The sequence below is a fragment of the Sarcophilus harrisii genome, chromosome 5 (assembly GCF_902635505.1).
Source record: "Sarcophilus harrisii chromosome 5, mSarHar1.11, whole genome shotgun sequence".
Classification (NCBI taxonomy): domain Eukaryota; kingdom Metazoa; phylum Chordata; class Mammalia; order Dasyuromorphia; family Dasyuridae; genus Sarcophilus; species Sarcophilus harrisii.
The window spans coordinates 93,039,700-93,061,822 of record NC_045430.1 but is presented as its reverse complement, the minus strand read 5'-3'; the positions used below and the strand labels follow the sequence as shown (position 1 = coordinate 93,061,822).

Sequence of the window (22,123 nt, the reverse complement as noted above, 5' to 3'; positions counted from 1 at the left end):
AGGAAAAAGTATAGCAATAACCTTAAGGTGAAATGGCCTTGGAAGTGATGTAGTTGGAAATGATATATTTCTTCCCCTTGATTATTCTGTCCCAGTTTACTCTATAAATTACTCTATATATTTTACTAGGATGCTATGGCCACAAATATTTCTGGCTATTAGATAACAGTCTGTTTGTTGATCAGTGATTACAGAATTTCTGAGACTATTGAGCAACAATAATGAAGTGTTTAAAGTTGACACAGGCACAGAACAAAATTGGGTATCCACCAGTTGATCTGATGACATTTCAGGCCTAAAAACACACCTCTGAAAAGTTTCCCTCATGAGCTCTGCCCAGAAAGTTACAGAAACTATACTTGCATACAAAGTCAGAACCAGACCACTCCTCAATTCTACCTCTAAGCCATAAAATTGGCATATCAGTAACATGAAGCATCTGCTCTAATTTTTCCCTATAAATTTATCTTCTTGCTCCTGGTTCTTTGCTAACTTCTTTTGGAACTTAGCTCACTTTAATTGGTGAAAAATTATAACAAACTTTGCCCTTGACCTGGAGATGGGTACAAGTCTGCAAATTCTTTTAAAACTCTTTGTGATGCTGGTTTGGAACCCAAGTTTTGGGGGGTACCTCTTGATCCCCAAACCTAGACTGAAATAGTGAGATGATGTTCCAAAAGCAAAGAGAAATTAAGAGTGATGGTTAGAGGCAATTCTAAATATGATATTTCTCATGGCTAAAACATTATAAATAATTATATCTTCATTTCATCCTACATTATACTATTAGTCAATTACATCACCAGTAACTTTAATGTTTAAGACATTTTTGATGCATATAACAAGATGAGCAATGTTTATAGACAAAGGATTTCCTTAGTTCGTTAAATAAATAATATTTAATACAATGAGATGGGGTTTCAGAGTTAATTGATTGCAATTTTAGCAATTGATATGGAAATATCAGGACACTCTGCTTGATTATTATATAACCCAGGATAAGAGAATGAATATGATAAAGAATCATATAGCAGAATGAATAGTGATCATCTCATATAGGTTATACGTGAGTATCTTTGATCTTAAAATTCTAGTATACTACTTTCAACTAGTATACTAGTTTCAATTGTTACAGTAGGTTTTATAACTTGGTTATGTCTTTATTAATGAATGAATGGAAAAAGCATTAAATATTTATTATGTACCAAGCACTATGCTTAGAAACAAAAGCAAAAATCAGTCCATGTCTGCTCTCAAGGAGTCTATATTCTAATAGGGAAGTTAGTACACATTAGAGACTATTGGTCAGAAAGGAGTATTTTGTTTTAAAGTATAAAAAGGGTAGTGAGGAGAGTCATAAAATAGCTATGTGCATACCCCCTTATCATTAGCAGTAGTAGTGTTGATTTGATTATAGTTTCATAATTGGAAAGTGAAGAGAGGGGGAGGAAGTGTTGAACCAGCAAAGTAGCTAGCAAGACAATGGCTGGGAGTAGAGTGAGCATGACTGGTTGTCTCAGTCAGTCACTAGTTAGGACCTTAAGGGCCTCAGGGAGGGACTCCTGGAGTTTCAAAGATTAAATTCTCCAGGTCCAGGCAGTAAAATAACTGGTGAAGGGATGATGAAGAAATAAAGTGAAGTATGTCTGAAGCAATCAGCCTGATATAATGGGCTTTAATTGAGTTACTCACTTATCAGGATAATGGAACCTCACAATAAGGCTCAGAACAAAGAAATCTTATTTCACTTTTTTAAAAATTAGAGATAGAAGGGACAAAGGGAGGAATATAAGGGGAAAATAATGCAATATAAAAACAAAAGATATCCAGCAAAACTTTGTTTTTTTTTAATTAGAAAGAGAAATCAAAGATAATTAATTTAAACCATTTAAAATTTGAAATAATTATCCATAATTACTCTGGACTCATTTTCATTTTTTTTAAGTTGCAGATTTTTTTGGAAACTAACTTATTATATTATGTCATTCTCTTCTTACATGTAAGGCTCTGGTTTTGGACTTCATCAGACCAGATTCAGTCTTGGGTGAGCCTGACTTCAAAGAAGGGAGTGGGCTTTTTTAATGTTCATATCATGCCCTGAGGAAAAATTTCTTTAAAAAGAAAACAACAAAAAATATGGCTTATGTCTAGAGTTTCCCTAAAAAGAATCAGAACTGTCCCTTTTAGAAAAGTTATTTTAATGTACAAAGTAATAGGTATCAGGAATAGGATAATGATCTATTTCCTCTACAACAAAATAAATGCTTTAAACACAAAGGACTATAAGCACTCATTTACAAGTATTTAAAATATGCACCATAAGACTAATATATATGTATTAACACATATTTAAAACATACATTATAATCCCTCACCTCTAATTAAGTCTCCCAGGCATTAAAAAACTCCCAGAAAACTTGTGAATAGGTATTGCAATATTCACAGTAGATTTGTACTATGAGTAGCAACTCAAGGTTCATATCCTCTGGCCAACCAAGCATGTGTGATTTACCTTCTCCAAGGAAGGAGCACCCCCGGCTGGGCAATGCAATTCAGGGAGTCTTCTTTATTTTTCAAACTCACATGGTAGCCATCTAAAACTGGAAACATGCATTTCTCAAGATTGCTATTCTAGGATTAATAGTTAGAAAAAGAAATTCAAAACAGAAAAGGTAGCTATCCTGGAATGACTCTGAAGTTCTGTTTCAGGCTTTGCTAGGCAAGTACCTATTGGTCATTATTATAATGTATTTAAGCTGTGGGTTTCTATTGCTGTTGGTTTTGGACAAAAGGAGTGAAAACTTTTCCACTGAAGTCCAAGGGAGAACTGATGTTGACTATATCTTAACAAAGAGGCTACTTCAAAAGGAACCAAAACCATCTTTCCTTGAAGTCCAAAGAGTGGGCAGCACTTCCTAGCTCAATTGGCAATCCTCTTTGACACAGTCCTTTGCCCATAACAAAGACCAAAAGACCCAACATCTATTAATCATGTGTATTCTTTAATAAGGTGCTGGAGCCCATCTGGTCCCTTCAGGTTGAAGAGGGGACCCTGAAACTCTAAAACTCCTTGAAAGAGAAAATCTTCAACTCTGCCTCAGTGAGGGACCTTGCCCGAGGGAAACAAGACAGTTAGTTTCATTCCGTTATCTAGGTGAGGTTGGTTCAGCAACCCTGAGCAAAATAATTCCAACCCTATTGAATTAAAGAAACTCATTCAATTCTATTCAAATTCCAGCTCAAGCTGAAACCCAGCTTGTAGATGAGCCAACTTGGGCTGTCCCAGCCCCCACTGGGTCTGACCTGCTTGGGCTGTCTCAGCACCCACTGAGACCCAATATAGTAGCTTCCTTCAATGAAGGTCTTTTGCAGATGGACCTTGGTAGCTTCCTTTGCTGCCAGGACTTTTTGTCCTCTGAGAACTGCATTCTCAGTGCAAAACTCCATTTTCCATAGATCTGCCACTATAGTAATCAGTTTCTTGATAAACTGATTTCTATCTAACAATAAACTTTCACTTTGCAACTAATAATTCGGGAATGAGTGAATTATTTCACTCCTAACACCTGTGGCCGATTTAAAGGGGGTTCTTAGCAACTCTCTTATAGCCACTAATCTAGACCACTCAAACAACATCATATTTATGGTTCTCTGACTGGGAAATCGACCCCGGGCCCTTATGGTGAGAGTGCTGAATCCTAACCACTAGACCACCAGGGATCTAGACCACTCAAACAGCATCAAGGTGACGGAGACACCGACCCAGTCCTGTGTTATGTGTATGCTTCATGAGATGACTCCTGATAGAATTGTATTTATCAAGGTGAATGATATTGAGAAATAAAACATATACTTTTACAAAAGATTGTTTAGTTTTGAGATTATGTACTTCATACTGAAATGCTACAGATTGCATAATTCATCTGTGCTACGAGCTTAACAAAAACTGATAATAATGGTGACAGGCTGTACCGAAGTCAACATTTAAGATTCAACAAACTCTGACTAATCAACCTCATTTCACAGACCATTTTAAATAATAACTATACTGCATTCACTGTCAGTAGGAGAGAATTCATCATATTAGTCTTGCTTTTACTGACTTTGAACTTTGTTTTCTTTGAAATAGTGGATCTGCAATACAATGATCCATGACAATTCCAAAGGATTCATAATGAACAATACTATCCACTCTGAATACAGATTGAAGGATGTCTTTTCACTTTATTTTTCTTGGTTTTTTCTTTTTTAGCAACATGGCCAATATTGAAATATGCTTTGCATAATTTCATATGAACATAATGCTTGCATTCTGGAAGTAGCTGGGGGAGAGAAAAAAAATTAAAACTCAAAATTTAAAAATGAATGTTAAAAAGAAAAAACCTATGCAACCACTGACAAAAGGAAAGAAATCTGTTTGTGTAAGAATTATACCATGAAATATCCTTCATTTTAGCTATTTTTGTATACCCTCTTGGATCCCTTGTCCCCTGTGTTCTACTGTCAATCAAACCTTGACAAACATCAACTCTTGGTCATCCCAAACATCATCCTTCCCTTGTCTCATTCACTGCCACAGAATACCACTACAGAAAATTGCAAAACATTGCAAACTAGAGCCATTATAAATTTATATTACCTAATCTCAGCTAGGTCCTCACAGATGGAAAACAATCCTTTTATTCTTCCCTAATTATCTAATACACTTTCCTCAGGGACTCTTACAAACTCTTCTCTCCCAAGTCTCTCTATACTATCCTTTTCTTACTTCCTCAGTAAAAAGACCACATTGCTACTTGCTTGTAAAAAAAGAGTTGATCCATCTCAAGCTCTTTTTTTGTCCCTCAAAATCTGCTGTCATTTCCAATTCTACCCTCTTTTGCCCTAATTTCTAGGGGAAAAGCTCTAGGCAGCTATTTTTCCTTCCCAAAGTCAATACCTTTACTTTTATTCTTGATTCCACCTTCTCCTCTCTTAATCCCCAATTGTCTAGGAACTTGCCTTGTGGAGCATCTTCAATACATCCGTATTCACTTTCCCTGTTGTCTATAAACAAGTATCCACCACCCTTAAAACAAAATTAAAAGATAATTTACTTCACCTTATCATTATTTCTCCTCTCTATTTCCCAGCCAAACCACTGGCAAGGATCATCTCCACTCATTGTCTCCATTTCTTTCCCTTCCACTCACTTTTTAATTCCTTGCCATATGATTACTAAACTACTCTGCTAAGTCTGCTTTGTTTGCGGTTTCCAAAGTTATTTTAAAAGCTAAATACAGTGACTTTTTCTCAGTCCTCATTCTACTTGACTTCTCCAGTTTTTGACACTGTCATAAAAAGGATTGGGAAGATATCTTCCGAAATCTTTTTTCTTTGGTTGGCTTCTGTGACACAACCCTCTCCTCTAGGAATCTGGCTCCCAGGATGTAGTAGGATTCTCACATTCCTGCTATTGCTTTGTATTTATTTGTCTGCATAAGTTTAGAATAAGACAATAAAGTCCCTTTGCAAATTTTAAATGTGAACCTATTAAACTCTGTGAAAGAAGGGACTGTTTGTTTTTGTCTTTCCATCTAGAGAGCCTAGTACAGTGCCATGCATGCAGCATGCACTTTTCAAAAAATGTTGAATTGAATTGAATTGAATGACCTCCAGAGTTTCTCCTTCACTGGTATGTACTGGGGAGGAGGGAGTGCCCAGGGAGAGAGGGCCAGAGGCCATCCAGGGCAAGAGAGGAGAACAAACAAGGAAAAGGGGGAGATATTACAGTGATCTAGGACTTATTAATGGGGAACTTTAGTCAGCTGTGAAGGCTAAGATGAGGTGATAACCATGCTGGCAGGAATCAAGGGGTGGGGGGGGTGACAGTGGCTACCAAAAGGCCAGGTTATTGGGTACCAGCTTTATTTCCCGCCCCTTGTGTTTTCCCCTGTGCCCATACTTGTGCTTTAGATGGCTCTATAAATGTCCCAGTCACAGTTTTCCCAGGGACTGGCTAAAAAGCTTCTGTTGTTTCATTCCTTCTGCGCCTCTTGCTACCTCCAACTGAGGCTCCAGGACAAGGATGTGGGAGTTGCGTTCCTTAGCCTTCTCTCGGGCTGTCTGTGCAGAGTTCTTGGCCACACTTCTCTTTGTCTTCTTCGGCCTGGGGTCAGCCCTCGACTGGCCTCAAACTCAATCCTCTGTCCTGCAGATTGCCCTTGCCTTTGGTCTGGCCATTGGCACACTGGTGCAAACTTTGGGGCATGTGAGTGGAGCTCATATTAACCCAGCTGTGACTGTAGCCTGTCTGGTGGGTTGCCACATCTCTTTCCTCCGGGCTACTTTCTATGTGGCTGCCCAGATCCTGGGGGCTGTAGCTGGGGCTGCCCTTCTCCATGAGCTTACCCCATCTGATATCCGGGGGAATCTGGCCATCAATGCGGTGAGTAGTCCAGAAGCCTTGCTCCTAGGCAAGTGATCTCATCGTATAATAAAAATAATTCTAGAATAGGGATCAAGAATTTCAAGTCAGCTATTTTACTAGAAAAAAACTATTTCAACTAGAAAACAGTTCAGTATAGTGGAAACACAAGGGTTTTTGAATTTAGTAGAGATTTGGGTTTGATATTCACTAGCTATGTGATCATGGTCAAATCATTTGACTTCTTTGTTCCTCAGTTTCTTCATCTGTAAAACAAATAATAATTCTCATAGAATCTGTCTCTCTGAATCATTGTGATGATCAAATGAGTTAATATTAAGTTCTTTGCAAATTTCAAAGGGCTTTATAAATGTCAGATGACACTGGGGTAGTTACTTTATATCTCTAAACATATCTCCTCATTTGTAAAATTAAGACAGCCATACACTATTGACTTCCTAGGATCTAGGATCTTTTTAAGTTGAAAAATTATTCTTCTTCTCTATCTCCAGTAACAGAAAAAGTCCAGGAAAGGCTTCTGCTTTTTATTGGGATAAAATAGTCTAAGATTCAGGATTCTGGGTTTGCCTCTGAGACTCTAGATTTGTTGTTATTGTTATTTTAATAGAAGTAACTAGAACAGTCTACGTTTAGTGAGAAATTCAAGCCCCAGGTGGAGGCTCTAGCCAAAATCAAAACCAGGGTTACAAATATAATTAAAAGCTATCAAAGGTCTAAATTATTCTTAAAGATGAGGTTAGTGACAGATGCATAAATTCAAAAGTGTTGTCCTCCAAGGAACAACCTTAGCAATGAGCAACTAGAGACAAGATTCTTAACCTTTTTTTCCCCTTCCCATTCTGGCCTCTGTTGGCAACCTGGTGAAGTTATCTAACTTCTTCTCAGAAAAAGATTTTTAAATGCATAAAATAAAATATGAAAGAAACTAGTTATATTGAAACCCAATTATCAAAATAGTATTGTTGTTGTTTAACTCAAGTAAGAATTCCTGTTGTAACAGAAAACGTGCTAGATTGTTCAGTTGGCGAGCTGGGTTCTAGTTCTAGTCCATTTAGAACCAAGGGGAAGGAGGTAGATATATGGCTTCTGAGTAATCCTGATGAGGACTAGTGGAGGTTACAGGTGGGGCAATCTGGGAACATGAGAAATCTGGGGACTCTGATTTTCCCCTCAAGAGTCAGGTAAGGGAATCTACTAAGCTGCCCACTACAGCTCTTCTGCTCCTTGCTCTTCTTTCTCTGAGTTCATCCCTTGTCCCAGTCCTTCTGTTTCTGCCTACCAGGGTGTAACATCCCTCCTCTCACCTTCCTATGCATATGTCTACTGGCACAGCCTAAGTAGGAATCACCCATTTGCACCAGATACACAGGTATCTGTCAGGGAATCAATTTCTTACTTTAGCTATGTGTAACCCCGTAGAAATCACTAAATCTCAGTTTCTTCATTTATCAAATGAAATTAATAATACTTATGCTACCTAGTTCAAAGGATTGCTCTTAGGGGCAGGTAGGCCACATGAGAGATTGAATGCTATTCCTATAATCAAGAAGACTTGAGTTCAAAACCAACCTCAAATAATTACTAGCTGTATGACCCTGGGCAGGACACTTAATATTTGCTACAGTTTCCTCATCTGTAAAAAGGGGATTGATAATAGCATTTGCCTCCCAGGGCTGCTGTAAAAATAATATTTGTGAAATGCTATATAAATGTTAGTCATTATTATTGAAGGCAATATAAAAATATGATGTTTTTTTTATTTTAGAAATGAGCAAACCAAAGCCCAGAGCGTCTAGTTGGTGACAGAGCCCTGTTTTCACTATGTTTCATACTTCTTGCTAAATTATTAAAACTAATAAGAAATGCAGGCTACTTTTGTATATGTAGTACTGCTTAGCTGTGGGGTTTGTGAGTAGAAATAATTTGTGTAGTTGGAACAGATGCTGGCCATCATCATCTGGGGAACCCTAAAAAGCTCGAGTGCTACTTCCAGACACAGCCATAGAAAAAGTCCCAGAGAAGGTCTTAGGGTTAATAATAGCTTGGAATTGCAAACTTGATTCTATTAAAGGCACTGTGAGATGTTACAAAGGGCTCTAGCAATAGAGTTAGGAGCCCTGCATCCATGATTTCAAACAAATACAGATTTTGTTGAGGTCTAGATTTGGGGTACCTAAATGAGATTAGGGTTTAGTTGAGGTCTAGTGGCAGGTTTGGGGTACAGGGAGTCAAACAGAGCTCCCTTGCAACCCCCTTGGATTCAGTGCAAGGATATGGCGGTAAATGAGGTCTAGTAGCTGTGCGAGTCCCCAATAAAAGCATTTATTGGCCCGAGAGCTAGATTGATAAAAGAGGTTTATTATTGGGTTTGGAAGTAAGGAGATAGGTGAAGGTAGAGATAAGGAGGGCACCAGACAGAGGGTCCAGTGGACAGAGGGTCCTCCCATGGCTACCATGTTTGGAATCTCTTCAAAGAGGGGGTCCCAGCATCTCCCTTTTATAATGGGAGATTTAGCTCGAGGGGCTTTTGGGTGTAGCCCCCAAATTGTCTCAGATCCGGGTGGGGCTGGGACAGGTCCGGATCTTCTATTGGAATTCAAAGGGACCAGGATTTGTGAGTTAAAGGGTAATTTACATTAACTAGGAGGAGGTCGGAATCTAGAAAGTAATTTTTTCCAAATCAATTTCATTATCTTTGGAAAGTAATTGAACGTCTATGAATTCCTCATCTGTAAAAAATGTATATAATAACTATCTATCTCACAGGTGATTGTAAAGAAGGTCTTTATGAGCCTTGAAGATATGTAAAAATGTGTGCTATTATAATATAGTGATTGGTTCATTTTCAGACATGGAGAGAGCCAGTATTGGAAGAGCCCAAAATATGCCAGGCACACATGCTACCCCTCCCCACATACACTGGCCACAACTAATGGAATGTAATCTCCTTCATGGCCAGGTCCCCAGATTTCCCAAGGCTTTCCATTAGTATCTGACTCAGAGTCCTAAAGTAATTCATTGTGACAGTGGAAAGAGCCCTGGATTTGGAGGCAGAAGAGTCAGATTTGAGACCCAATTGTTGTTTACTTCTTATATGATCCTCAGCCAATTCATTCATCTGAGGTTTTTCTTCTGCAAACTGAGGGGCTTGAATTCTCTGTCCACAGGAATCTAGGAATTGGCACATAATTCTCTCAGGATCCCTAACCACAGACTCATTGTTAGAATAGAAACAAAATCCAGGTCATTTAGGTTCTGCTTCTCTGCCTCAATTTTCTCCAAGCAGTGATACTGGAATCCACTTTTTGGCCCTCTCTGGACCAAAGAGATAAATGGGATGCTCCCAAGAAATATCCGCAAGACTGGGCCCTAAGAAAGTTTGCCCCTTCCAGCTATCATTTGCAGAGAGCACAAAGCCAGGTGGATAGCTAAATACCCTGAATGACAGTATCTAAAATGTTCATTATGGCTTAGAAAATTAAGCCAAATCTAATAAGATGGAATTTAAAAAGGAAAAGAAAATGTTTTACACTCAGGTTTAAGGAGTTGACTTTGAAAGTCATAGGGAGACATAGTAAGACAATGGTTTATTTGACAAAAGTCTTGGACTTTTTAAAATGGACTGCAAGCTCAACATGAGTTAATAATGTGAATTTGATTATAAATGGAAAGGAGAGAGAGAGGGAGAGAGAGAGAGAGAGAGAGAGAGAGAGAGAGGAGAAGAAGAAGAAGAAGAAGAAGAAAGAAGAAGAAGAAGAAGAAGAAGAAGAAGAAGAAGAAGAAGAAGAAAAGGAAAGAGGGAAAAGAGGGAGGGAAAGATGGAAATGAAATAAAGGAAGAAGAGTGGAAGAAAAAGGAAAGGGAAAGGAAAAGGGAAAGGAAAAAGGAAAGAAAAAAGGGAAAGGAGAGGAAAGGGAGAGGAGAGGAAAAACTCAAGATTTTAATGACCCACTTTTGCCTCCAAAAGATAAGAAAATGAATCTCTCTAGTTTCTTTGTAAAGAAGGAAGACTATGAGTGTGAAACATTGTATACATTGTTAAATTCCAATAGTGAATTGGTTAGTTTTTTTGAAGCTGTGCTGTCTCTGTCTCTGTCTTTTACTCTTTTTCTCCTTCTCCTCTCTCTGTCTCCCTCCCTCCCCCTTTCCCTCTCTTTTAATTTTTCATTTGCAAGGAATGTCTCTGGAAGGACACAAGGGAGAGATAACCTTTGAAAATAGAAGTGATGTAAAAACAACAGTTATTGACACAAATTTTTAAAATGTGATTGACAGACCTACAAGCTAATAAAATATTGGACTGTTTGAAGGGATAGAGCTTCTGGGAATTAGGAGACAATAGATTCCATATAGTGTAGTGTTGTCTGATATCATGGAAGCATCTAGGTCATTAGGTTAAGTTCCAGGCCCAGAGTTTTGAAAGAATGCTGATAAACTAGAGGGGGCCCAGAATATAACTCAGAGAAAGACCTTAACTCCATGGCTTGTGATTAGTTGAAAAAATTGAGGCTACTTAGCCTGAAGAAGAAAAGGCTCAGGGGTGACAAAATAAGAGTCTTCAAGTATTTGAAGGGCGTCTTAGAAGATGGATTAGAGGAGTGATATCTGGCCCCAAAGGGCAGAATTAGAAGGAATGGGTGGAAGCAGAAAAGAGGAAAAATTAGGCTTGAAGACAAACTTCCCAACTATTAAATCAGCCTCAGAGTGAGCCAGGCTGCTGCCTAAAGAGCAGAGAGGAAAAGGGGAGATATTCTCACTGGAGATTTTCAACCAAAGGTTGAATGACTACTTTTTAGGCTTGGTATACTGGAAATTCCTTCTTGGATATGGATTGGATAAGATAACATGAATAACTAATACATAGCATTTTCAAGTTTGCAAAACCCTTTACATTTTTTATTTCATTTGATCTTCACAACGTCCTTGGAAGACAGGAATTCTTATTGTTCCCATTTTAGAGATGAAGAAACTGATATAGTCAGCGGTTGTGATTTGCTGGTGACTCAAGGTCAAATATGAACTCAAATTTTTCTGGCTTCAGGCCCACTGCCCTATCCACTGCATCACCTATACTAGGATGTTTTTAAATTTGAAATTCCTTGATTCTGTGAGTTTTCCCTTCTTTTATGCTCACTAGATCCTCCCTCCTCTTTGAGGAGTAGGGGGAATATTTTTCCTTCAAGATGGAAATTACTATGAAAAAGGATGATTACCCTTCTACTGAGTGATCTGGGGAAAGAACTCTCATCCAAAAAAGAGATAGGGGTAAAATTGGATTAAGCATTATCTTCAACTTTTAGGATACTTAAGATGAGGAGCATATTATTAGATTTATTTGTATTCTCACCAAAGTGAACATTTTTCCAATTCAGCAAACATTTATTAAGTGTCTATTATATACATTTCAGGAGTTACTTGAAGCTGGGGTTTGAAATGTTTTTCATCATTGTATCCCCAAGGGCCTAACAGAGTACTTTGTATGCAGTAATAACAATAACAATTATTATTGAATGATAATAGCTTACATTTATAAACCAGTATTTATATGTTTGCTTAAGCTGTAATTGATGTACAACAAAGGAGGAACTTATTTAGTGCATTTATTAGAGAATAACAAATTAAGATCTCCTAATAAAGGAGAGTTGTATGGAATCAACTTTAATAAAAGTATTAAATACTAGAGGAAAGCTTCAAGTGGCCAGAATGGCTTAGAAACCATCCTGACCCAAAGCAGGATAATAGATGCTATAATTCTTTCCAGAGATTCTGAGGAGTCTAGGAGTCTCCGTATGTCCAATAGTGACTCTGATCACCAATAATAAATTAAGAAACTAAGTTCTAAATAGCCTTAGATGCTCAGGTGGCCCACTGTAACCTGGGATAGGAGAGGGAAGAAAAGAAAAAGCAGGCTGAAACTCAAAGAAGCATGGGGACCTCTTACTGGCAGTTTTTCCATCCAGACCAATGCCCAATCCCTGGGGGCAGGGAGAGGCTTGGCAAAATTAGTGGCAAAAACTAGGCTAGGCATTAGGTGTGGCTACGTTATGAAATCAACCTTTAGCTCTTCTGCCTTAGGCTGCCCTGTTGGCTCCCACCCAGTTTGGCACAGGGGTGAGGTCAGTGCTAGGAGCTATACTAGGATGGATGGGGAGACAGCATAAGTAGAGAAACCGAGCTAAGAGACAGAGTGGATATAGGACAGGAGTACATAGAGGAATAGACCAACACTGGGAAACAGAGACATACAGTACCAGGATAAAATCTTAGTTCATGGAAATATTTAGGGAGTCAGAGTAACCTTCCAAAAACTTTTCTCCTTACCATAGAAAACTCTTCCAAACCTGAGATCTCAGCAGTCAACCAGTTTCCCTAAAATCTGGGGAAAGAACTATAAGTTTAGCTTGTAAAGAAGTTATAATTCTAGGGGCAGCTAGGTGGTGCAGTGGGTAGAGCACCAGCCCTGAAGGAGGACCTGAGTTCAAATTTAGTCTCAAGACGCAACACTTCCTAGCTGTGTGACTCTGGGTAAGTCACTTAACCCCAATTGCCTCAGCCAGAAGAAGAAAAAGAAGAAGAAGAAGAAGAAGAAGAAGAAGAAGAAGAAGAAGAAGAAGAAGAAGAAGAAGAAGAAGAAGAAGAAGAAGAAGAAGAAAGTTATAATTCTAAAAAAGTATAGACTTAGGTGCCAAACTCCCCCAAAACAACTTACCCCCTCCTCCTAACCTTCCCAAAAGTAAATCTCAGAAGGAAATGCTACACAAGGTCCTCTGATTTCCATGATAGTCCAAGTTTTTTTCCTTCTGTCTAATCCAACTCTCTTCTCCTGCATTGGAAACCCTGTGCTCTCTTTTCCTATAATAGAGAGATCCCACAAGAAGCCTGTACTTGTATCATGATCCCAATATAGGCATAATTTGGAGATACTGCAGGTTCAGTTTCAGATCACAGCAATAAAACAAATAATGCAATAAAGTAAGTCACATGAATTCTCTGGTTTCCCAGTGCATATAAAAGTTATGTTTACACTACACTGTAGCCTAGTAAGTGTGCAATAATGTTAAGTCAAAGAAAACAATGTACATATCTTAATTTTCAAATACTTCATTGCTAAAAAAAAAAAAATGCTATCATCTCAGGTTTCAGTGAGTTGTAATCTTTTCCCTGATGGAGGGTCTTGCCTCCATATTGATGGCAGCTAACTGCTCAGATTGTGGTCATTGAAGGTTGGGGTGGCTATGGCAATTTCCTTAAATAAGACAGTAATGAATTGTCTCATCTATTGATTTTTTTCTTTCATTTAAACATTGTAGGGTTATTAATTAGCTGAATTTCAATATTGTTGTTTCTCAGGAAATAGGGAGGCTCAGGGAGAAGATAGGGACTGTTTGTCAGAACACACATAGAATTACTCGATTAAATTAGATCTTATATGGGTGTAATGTTTGGGTTAGCTTTCTGGAGGTCTTCTGGAAGGGCCTTGGTCTCAGCAGGATAGACACCATGAGAATGGACAGAATAGAGTCCAAAGTCTTTATTGTCTCTTATACAGTGTGCCTCTGTCCCTATCTCAGTTTTAGTGCAGGAGGCAGGAGGCAGGAGGCAGGAGGCAGGAGAGCCACCACAAGGATGGTCAAAGATAGAATGTCTCTCTTCCAGTCCTTCTTAGCCCTTATATACTTTATTGTAATTACATCATTACAGCATATGGATTATGTGTGAACTAGAGAACCATGACATCACCATACTAAGTACTAAGTTCAGCCTCTCTACATATGGGATTAGCTTGTGGTGTCCCAAAACAATTACAATAGGGACATCAAAGATCACTGATCATAGAGCATCATAAAATAATGAAAAAAATTGGAATATTGTGAGAATTATCAAAATGTTGGAAAAAATGGTGCCAATAGATTTACATGATGCAGGGTTGCCATAAAACCTTTTGCAGCAACAACAAAAAAAGCAGTATCTGCAAAATGTAATAAAATGAGGTATGCCTGTATCTCCCACCCCTACTCTCTTCTCAAGCCTATACAATATCACTTTTTATCACTGTTCCTATTCACGGTCTAGCTTCCAAACATTTATACTATGAAAGTTATTGCCCTTTGTTTCATTGGATACATCCCTACTCCAGGTAGGGACACAAAGTAGAGAAAAATTATGAGCTTGGGACTAGGAGGATCTAGATGTCTCCTAAGTATGTATCATTCTACATTATCCCTGAATAATGGTAGCAGGGCAGAAGGAATAATATAGTATTTTGGAAAAAGAGAACTGGACTTGGGAGTTCCCACAGGTTTGAGATCTATTCCTTTGAAGCATCTAGGTGGCACATTGGATAGAGCACTGGGCTTGGAATAAGGAATCCTTGTGTTCAGATCCCACCTCAAATAATTATTAGTTCTGTGAACTTGAACAAGTCAATTAATCTCATTCAATCTCAGTTTCTGTTATTTGTAAAATGGGGATAACCTACCTCACAAGGTTGTTGGGAAAATAAAATGAGACTATGTGTAAAGTTTTTCAAATTTTAAAATGCTATATAAATGTTAATAACTATAATTTTCTTGCTTAGTGGCCTTGACCAAACCAAAAAATATCTGTAGGTTTTATTTTCTTTTGTTGTGCCACAGTTCTCTTTAATTGTCCTGACTCAGTTTCCTTAAATTGTTCTGCCTGTTTTCCTAATTGTTCTGCCTGTTTCCCTAATTGGTGCTGCCTCCGTTTCCTTAATTGTTCTGCCTCCGGTTCCTTAATCGTTCTGCCTCAACCTCCTTAATTGCAACCCCCCAACACCGCCCTCTGGTTTATAAAGACTGATATAACTCATGGCTATTTGCTCTAGGGTTATAAATTGTCAATGTGTAAACTCAGAAAGGGATACTCCAACCATATTGTCTGGAGTCTGACACAACTCCCAGCTTGTTAGAATTTATGGTCCTACCCCCCAACCTGTCAGAGCCAAGTTGATGGTTCCTGCCTGGAGATTCCCACTCACCAGAGTTTGGACTCTACCCCCCTGCCTTTGTTTAGCTACTGTGTATAAATATGTTATGGAGAACTGGCATTGGCTGCTGGATGCTGGCTGGATTCTTGGAGATGATAGCCTCATTCAGCTCTGGGACCAAACCATGGATCCATTTGATCCCAGTATATCTCTCCCATTTAATAAATTATTTAAAATTCTCTAATCTTTATCTTGCCTTAGTTTCTCTGGCATTACACTCTATTTGTATAGGAGGACCAGAACTCTCAGGTCCCTTCCAGTTACAAAGCCTTGTAAACTTTCAAGAAAGAGGGAAGGAAGGAAGAAAGAAAGAAGGGAAAGGAGAAAGGGAAGGAAAAAGGAAGGAAGAAGGAAGAGAAGGAAGGAGGAAAGGAAGAAGAGAAAGAGAGGGAGGGAGGAGGAAAGGAAAGGAAGGAAGGAAGGAAGGAAGGAAGGAAGGAAGGAAGGAAGGAAGGAAGGAAGGAAGGAAGGAAGGAAGGAGGGAGGGAAGGAGGGAAGGAAGGAAAGAAAAGGAGGAAAGGGTGCCTGCCTGCATTGGTGTTTAGGGCCCTACCTCTTCAGTTTCCTTCAGGTCACCCTTTACCCCCTGACTGTTCTCTTTCTCCAGCTCAATAACAATACCACTGCTGGCCAAGCTGTCACCGTGGAGCTCTTCTTGACCCTGCAATTGGTCCTATGTATTTTTGCTTCCACTGACAACCGTCGAGAGGACAACATTGGCTCTCCAGCCCTCTCTATTGGCTTCTCAGTGGCCCTGGGCCACCTTTTGGGGGTGAGTCATAGCTCAATTCAGACCTCCTGATAGAGGGTAAACACAGAGATAGCCTTCTCAAGGAAAAAAAAAAAAAAGACATGATCCATACTGCCCTCCCTTAAAATGTACTCTGTCCATTCCAATAGACTTTTTATGGAAAGTGCCATCCACATCCAGAGAGAGAACTATGGAGACTGAATGTAGATCAAAATCTATTATTTTCACTTTTTTTGGTTGTTATTACTTGCTTGTTTTCTTGTGTTTTTTTTTTCCTTCCGATATGGTTTTGTGTGTGTGTGTGTGTGTGTGTGTGTGTGTGTGCGTGCACACACACACAAGTGCACAGCATGATGAAAAAGTATGTTTAGAGGAACTGCATGTGTTTAAGCACTATCTGATTGCTTGCTGTCTTGGGAAGGGGGGAAGAGGGGAGGAGAAGGAGAAAAATTTGGAACATAAGATTTTGCAAAAATGAATGTTGAAAACTATCTTTGATTGTATTTGGAAAAATAAAATACTATTAAAATAAAAAAATTACTGTGCCTCTCCCCACTATCAATTTCCTGTTGGGAAATAAAAGACTATAACGATGATTTAAGAATAACTGGCATTTATAACTTGGACTTTAAAGCTTACAAAGTATGTTATTCATACCATTGTATCCTCACAGTTTGACCTTCCAAGACGGGCACTGTAGTACCTACATTACAGTGACATATGGTTTGGAGCAGGGGTAGTAGTTCCATGAGTGCTGTATGTTTTGAAAGGGGAATTAAAACTTAGGTTTCTCCTACCTAGAAATCTAGTTCTCTTTTTATGACAGTTCCCCTTCAACAGATTTCATAGGGTGAGATCTCTATTCTTTATCCTGCTCTCTCTGTGCCTATATACACATACACCTGCGTTGGCTAACTGGAGTCAAAGTGATGGATGCGGGGGGAGAGGGGGGAGGAGAGGAGGGGGAGGATACCAAAGAGGAGGAGGGAGAATAGCAACAATGAGGAATTGAGGAAACCCTTAGTGAGCTCAGGCTGAGGTCAGACATGAAGGGAAATCCTCAATCTTGCTGCCTTATAGCACCTATTTAAATCCTGCTCTCCTTTTACTGATCAGATTCTCCATGTTTTTTTCTCCTCCAGATCCACTATACTGGCTGTTCCATGAATCCAGCTCGTTCCCTAGGTCCTGCAATCATCGTGGGCAAATTTGATGACCACTGGGTAATAGCTAAAAGCCTAGCCCTTCCCCACAAAAAATCCAGAGATCCATGCAGGCCAGTGTGTGGAACTTCTGGGAAAAGGGAATTGGTTGAGCACTAAAGGATTAATGTCATGGGGATTTCCCAAAGGAGTAGGACTCAACTACTCCCCAAGGGGCTCTGATGCTTCTTGAACATAGAACCAAGTCAGGTCTAGATGGTTCAGTTAGTTCAGATCTGTCAGTCATTTAAGAAGTGGAGTTCTGAAGGTTCACCTTGACATCCAACTGGAGAATCTTTCAGGATCTTTGTCTAACGAGTGTCTGAGGTGAGAGTAGGGAAGAAACAAGATAGTAGAATCCTGCAATTCCTCTTGAGAATGGCTTAGAATCATGGAACCACTCCCTTCTGCTGGTGCAACAACTCCTAAACACTCTCCTCTCTCTATTTTCTCTTAGGTCTTCTGGATTGGACCTCTTGTTGGTGCCATTCTGGGATCACTCATCTACAATTATCTCCTCTTCCCTCATGCTAAAAGCCTCTCCGAAAGGCTGGCCACCTTGAAGGGGAAGGAGCCAGATGTAGACTGGGAGGAAAGGGAGGTGAGGAGGAGACAATCGGTGGAACTCCACTCCCCCCAGAGTCTGCCTCGGGGCAGCAAAGCCTGAGATTCCTTTGGCCCTCCACCTTCCCTCGCCCCACCAGGCCTTCTGGGGCAAAGAGAATGAACCCCAGAGATAGAACAGCTAAAGGAACCTGGAGCTGTTGACTGGGGGGGAAGGGTCAGCGCTTATGCCCTAAACTGGAGGGGGGAATCTCCCATCCACACATTACTTTCCTATCTGGATAGGAGACAACCTGCCTGCTCCCACCTGCATTCTCATCCTTCCAAGGCCAGAAGGTGGCCCCAGTAAAGGATCAGAAAGTTTACTGCACAGGATACATATTGGGGATGAGGGAGGAGAGCAGCAGGTCCTGGTAGGTGTAAAAAGAGGGATGAGGCAAGGGATGAGGTCAGCAGAAGAAGTAGCAAGAGCTGCTGAGTTATTAGTGAAAAAGAAGCTTGATAAGTTCCCGAATTTGACCCTAGAAGGCAGAGTTAATTCCCACCTATTTCTATAATTCTCCCTGCTTTCCTTAAGATGGCTCAGACCCTACAAATCCATCTCCCCTCAGTTCTCCAAGTATTTTGATTCCCTTAACTACAGCTAAGAGCCCAGGGGCAGAGGGATATTAGAAGCTAAGTCATCACCTTCTGGTGGGTTTGTGTTTCTGGGATTATGTGTATGTATATGTATGTGTCTGCACATTACTTATGTAATATATGTGTCTGCACATTACTTCAAAGTGCGTATTTGTATTTGCACGGGCACATTTCTGTGCTCATTCGCATGTGTTTGCACATGTGACTGCGGTTCTGTATGAGTGTGTGTGAGTGTACACAGGCATATTTGGGTGTGCCCAGGGATAAGTGTGCATTCTTGATTGTGTATTTTTGAGGGTTAATGTCAGAGTCCCAAGTGCCAGTGCTTGCTTCTGGAAGCCTCTCTGAATGGGTGTGAGTCAAGGACCCCTCCCTCTTTCACTGATTTATCTCACCTCATCTGCTATTGCCAGACCTTTGACCATGCTCTTTGGGCTCACACCAATCCCCTGCAATAAACCAGATTCCCCCTCTCCCTCTCCCCCTGCCCCCCCCCGTTAGAATCCTTTGATGTTTTATATCATCCAAAAAGGGACACCAAGTAGAAACTAAATAAGTTGATGCTGAATGGGGTGAATAAGTCAAGAAAAAGTTGGAAAGACCAAGAAGGTGGGAACGGTTAGAGATCAACTGGGTGAGAAGGAGTGAATCGGTGAGAACTGAAATAAATTGGAGAAAGGCCCTGAATTTTACCCACTTTACCTAGGAGATTGTTCTGACTTGTCTCAGGTCCCAAACAAGAAGCTGCTGATCTGGGTCACCCACCTGCTGGAACTGCTGATCCAGGCTCCTCAATGACCAACCACAAAGTAGGCACTCAGCCAGCAAGCATATGGAGTTTTCTTCCCTAAACCTGGCCCCCCCGGACACAGAGAGGCTCTGGGAGGGAGGGAAGGAGAGATGGAGAGGGGAGGATACTAAGAATATTATCCCAGATTCCTTCCCTTTCCCCAGCATTTGGCATTCAGCTCCAGTTAAGGGGTTAGATGGAAGCTCTTTTCTGAGGGCTGGAGTATGCATGGATGTACGAGTATATTCATCACATAGGTCCCGTCCCCCAGATAGGAAACTCGAGGAGTTTCGGTGAGAACAAATGCATTTTTGTGGCCCCTTGGCCTTTGTCTTGAGGGAAGGGGGTTGGTGGTGAAGGAGGAGGAGGGAACCTTTGCAAGGAGACACTTTTTGAAAGGGGACACTCATTTCGCAAGGAAGCTCTCCCGCCCAGCACACACACTGCTATGCTAAGGAGAGATACTGGCACTAAGCAACACCTTCCTGTTCCTCCCAACCCTTTTCATCTACCTGCCTCCTCCATCCCCCAAGCACCCAGCCTCCCACACATAAACCCAGTGGCCCCTCCCACCCAACAGTCACTTTGGCACCTATCTCTTCCGGTCTCAACCTCTTTCAGCCTCCTCTCCTCAAGCTCTCTCCATTTCTTAAGAGGGAGGGAGAGAAAGCATGACCATCTTCTGAGCCCAGTACTGAGATTTTATTTAAGGGAAAAAGAAGGGTAAAGACTGAGAGTCCTGGATCCTAAGGAGGAGCAAAGTAGTAGTTGTTCTCTATGTGCTTAACCCCTATGCTGATAGGAATTTCAATGACCATCCAGTCCAAGCCCCTCATTTTACAAATGGAGAAATGGGCTCAAATGACTTGCCTAGGGTCAAAAAACCTCAGAAAAGAGTTCTGACCTCAGGTTCTCTGACTCCAAGCTTATTATTATTTTGACTGTATATTCTTGCTTCCAAATTTCAGCCAGAGCAATGTGCTGATAACCCCTCACTCACACTTTGATCTTTGATCTGCACACAAGACTATTTCTATCCCTGAGGTATGGCTGTTCTTACCTCTTCTCTTATTAGCTCTGATCATACTTTTTCTACCATTTTGTTCCACTCTCTTAGGAAGTTTTCTAGATTTAACCTTGCCTCATTTTGCTCATTTTTACCTTCTCTGTGATCTTAAGTCGCTTAACTTCTTACAGCCTCATTTTTGTTCTCACATTTGTAAAATGGATCATCTCCAAGTTTCTTCTGGGTATGATAGGCTGGGATTCCTTCTCCCCTGGAAATACCCCCCCACCCCACCCCCACCTCAAAACTCAATAAAGAATTCTGGTCATCAAGGATCTTTAGGACAAGATGAGAATAAGTGACCTGCTCTTTGTTTCCTCACATGCTCAGTATATACAGAGAGGGTTCTCTTCTGACTTGGAAACAGCATTATAGCCACTCTTGATTGGTATCTCACACATCTCACACACACACACACACACACACACACACACACACACACACAAGCTTCAGGGATCTGAAGTTTAGCCTCCCTTTGGGGGACAGAGAATGCACTACTCAGTGGCAGAGATGGGGAGACACATCCTCAGGTTTTCTGGGCAGTTGTATCAGCAGCCAAGGCCCCTTGTGAATTCAGATTTTTATAGAGGGCAGGTTCAAGTAGAAGTCAGTGTGATCTCACCTTGACACAAGCTATTGGGTGTGCTGCCTAATTTGCTGAGTGACTGAATAGTTCTAAGAAAGCAGCTGAGTTCTAGATGTTCTTTCCTTAGGGCTCCCAACCCTTCTGGGTTCCTGGCATCCTGTCAAATTGATGGGGACTCTCCTAGGTGCTGACGCAGAGCAAACACCAAGTTTGGTCCAAAACTAGTCTAGTGCTCCCACCTCTTCCTCCTAGGAAATGGCCCTCATCTCAGTTCCCTTGCCCAGAGCAGGAGGCTCATGGAAGCTCAGAGGTCAAAACCAGGAGAACAGGGAACTAAACTTGGAATGGGTCATAGAGATCATCTAATTCAACCCATTCTTGAAGTACAAATCCTCTCAGGAATCAGAAATCCTCAATTCCTCCAATTCCTTTTCATAAGCAATACTATCTTGAACCTAAAGAAGGCCTTGAATCAGATGGAGATGGAGGAATAAGAGGTGGTAGCTAATCCTACTTCATCAATCTCCACTTCCTCTCCATCCCCTTCACAAACCCCTAAAAAAGTCAACTGTTCACTGTTCTCCAATTTACACCTCTCTAAACTCTCTCCTTTATCTTCTTTCTTTCCCTCTCTCCTCCTCACACACTCTCTTGGCTCTTTCAAAGGATCAGGCATATCCCGAAGAATCCTCTGGCCACTGTTTTAAGACTGCTTCCTTCCCAAAATAAACTAGTAACCAACAGAGAGGAGAGGCATAACGTTCTGGGAACAGCATTCAGACATATACATAGGAGGTATATTCCTAAAGTGTGACTCTAATAATTGAATTGTTGGGAAGGGAGATGCAAGTAAAGAGGGCCTGGGTCTGTAGAGACCTCTTGTTGTGCCACAGGTCTCTTTTATTGTCCTGACTCAGTTTCCCTAGTTGTCCTGAGTTTCCCTAAATTGGTCCTGTCTCAGTTACCCTTATTGTTCTGCCTCAATCCCCTTACTTGCAAACCACCCCCCCTCTGGTTCACAAAGATTGATATAACTCAGGGCTATTTGCTCTAAGGTTATAAATTGTCAATGTGTAAATTCAGAAAGG

The 22,123-nt window shown here is 40.5% G+C and overlaps 1 protein-coding gene across 1 annotated transcript; it reads left to right on the top strand.

Moving 5' to 3' along the window:
* Positions 1-5,964: 5,964 nt before the first annotated feature.
* Positions 5,965-18,729, top strand: AQP2 (aquaporin 2). Its single transcript, XM_003770874.4, has 4 exons — positions 5,965-6,427; positions 16,045-16,209; positions 17,331-17,411; positions 17,848-18,729. The coding sequence occupies exons 1-4, from the start codon at positions 6,068-6,070 to the stop codon at positions 18,055-18,057; spliced, it is 816 nt and encodes a 271-aa protein (XP_003770922.1). The 5' UTR covers positions 5,965-6,067; the 3' UTR covers positions 18,058-18,729.
* The last annotated feature ends 3,394 nt before the right edge of the window (positions 18,730-22,123 follow it).

What these genes read in the sequence shown, in the direction of transcription:
- AQP2 (XM_003770874.4), top strand. Translation starts at nt 6,068, where the DNA reads ATGTGGGAGTTGCGTTCCTTAGCCTTCTCTCGGGCTGTCTGTGCAGAG. An exon ending in CCCTGGGCCACCTTTTGGGG is followed by an intron (nt 16,210 to 17,330) that starts GTGAGTCATAGC and finishes TTTCTCCTCCAG; the next exon opens with ATCCACTATACTGGCTGTTC. An exon ending in GCAAATTTGATGACCACTGG is followed by an intron (nt 17,412 to 17,847) that starts GTAATAGCTAAA and finishes ATTTTCTCTTAG; the next exon opens with GTCTTCTGGATTGGACCTCT.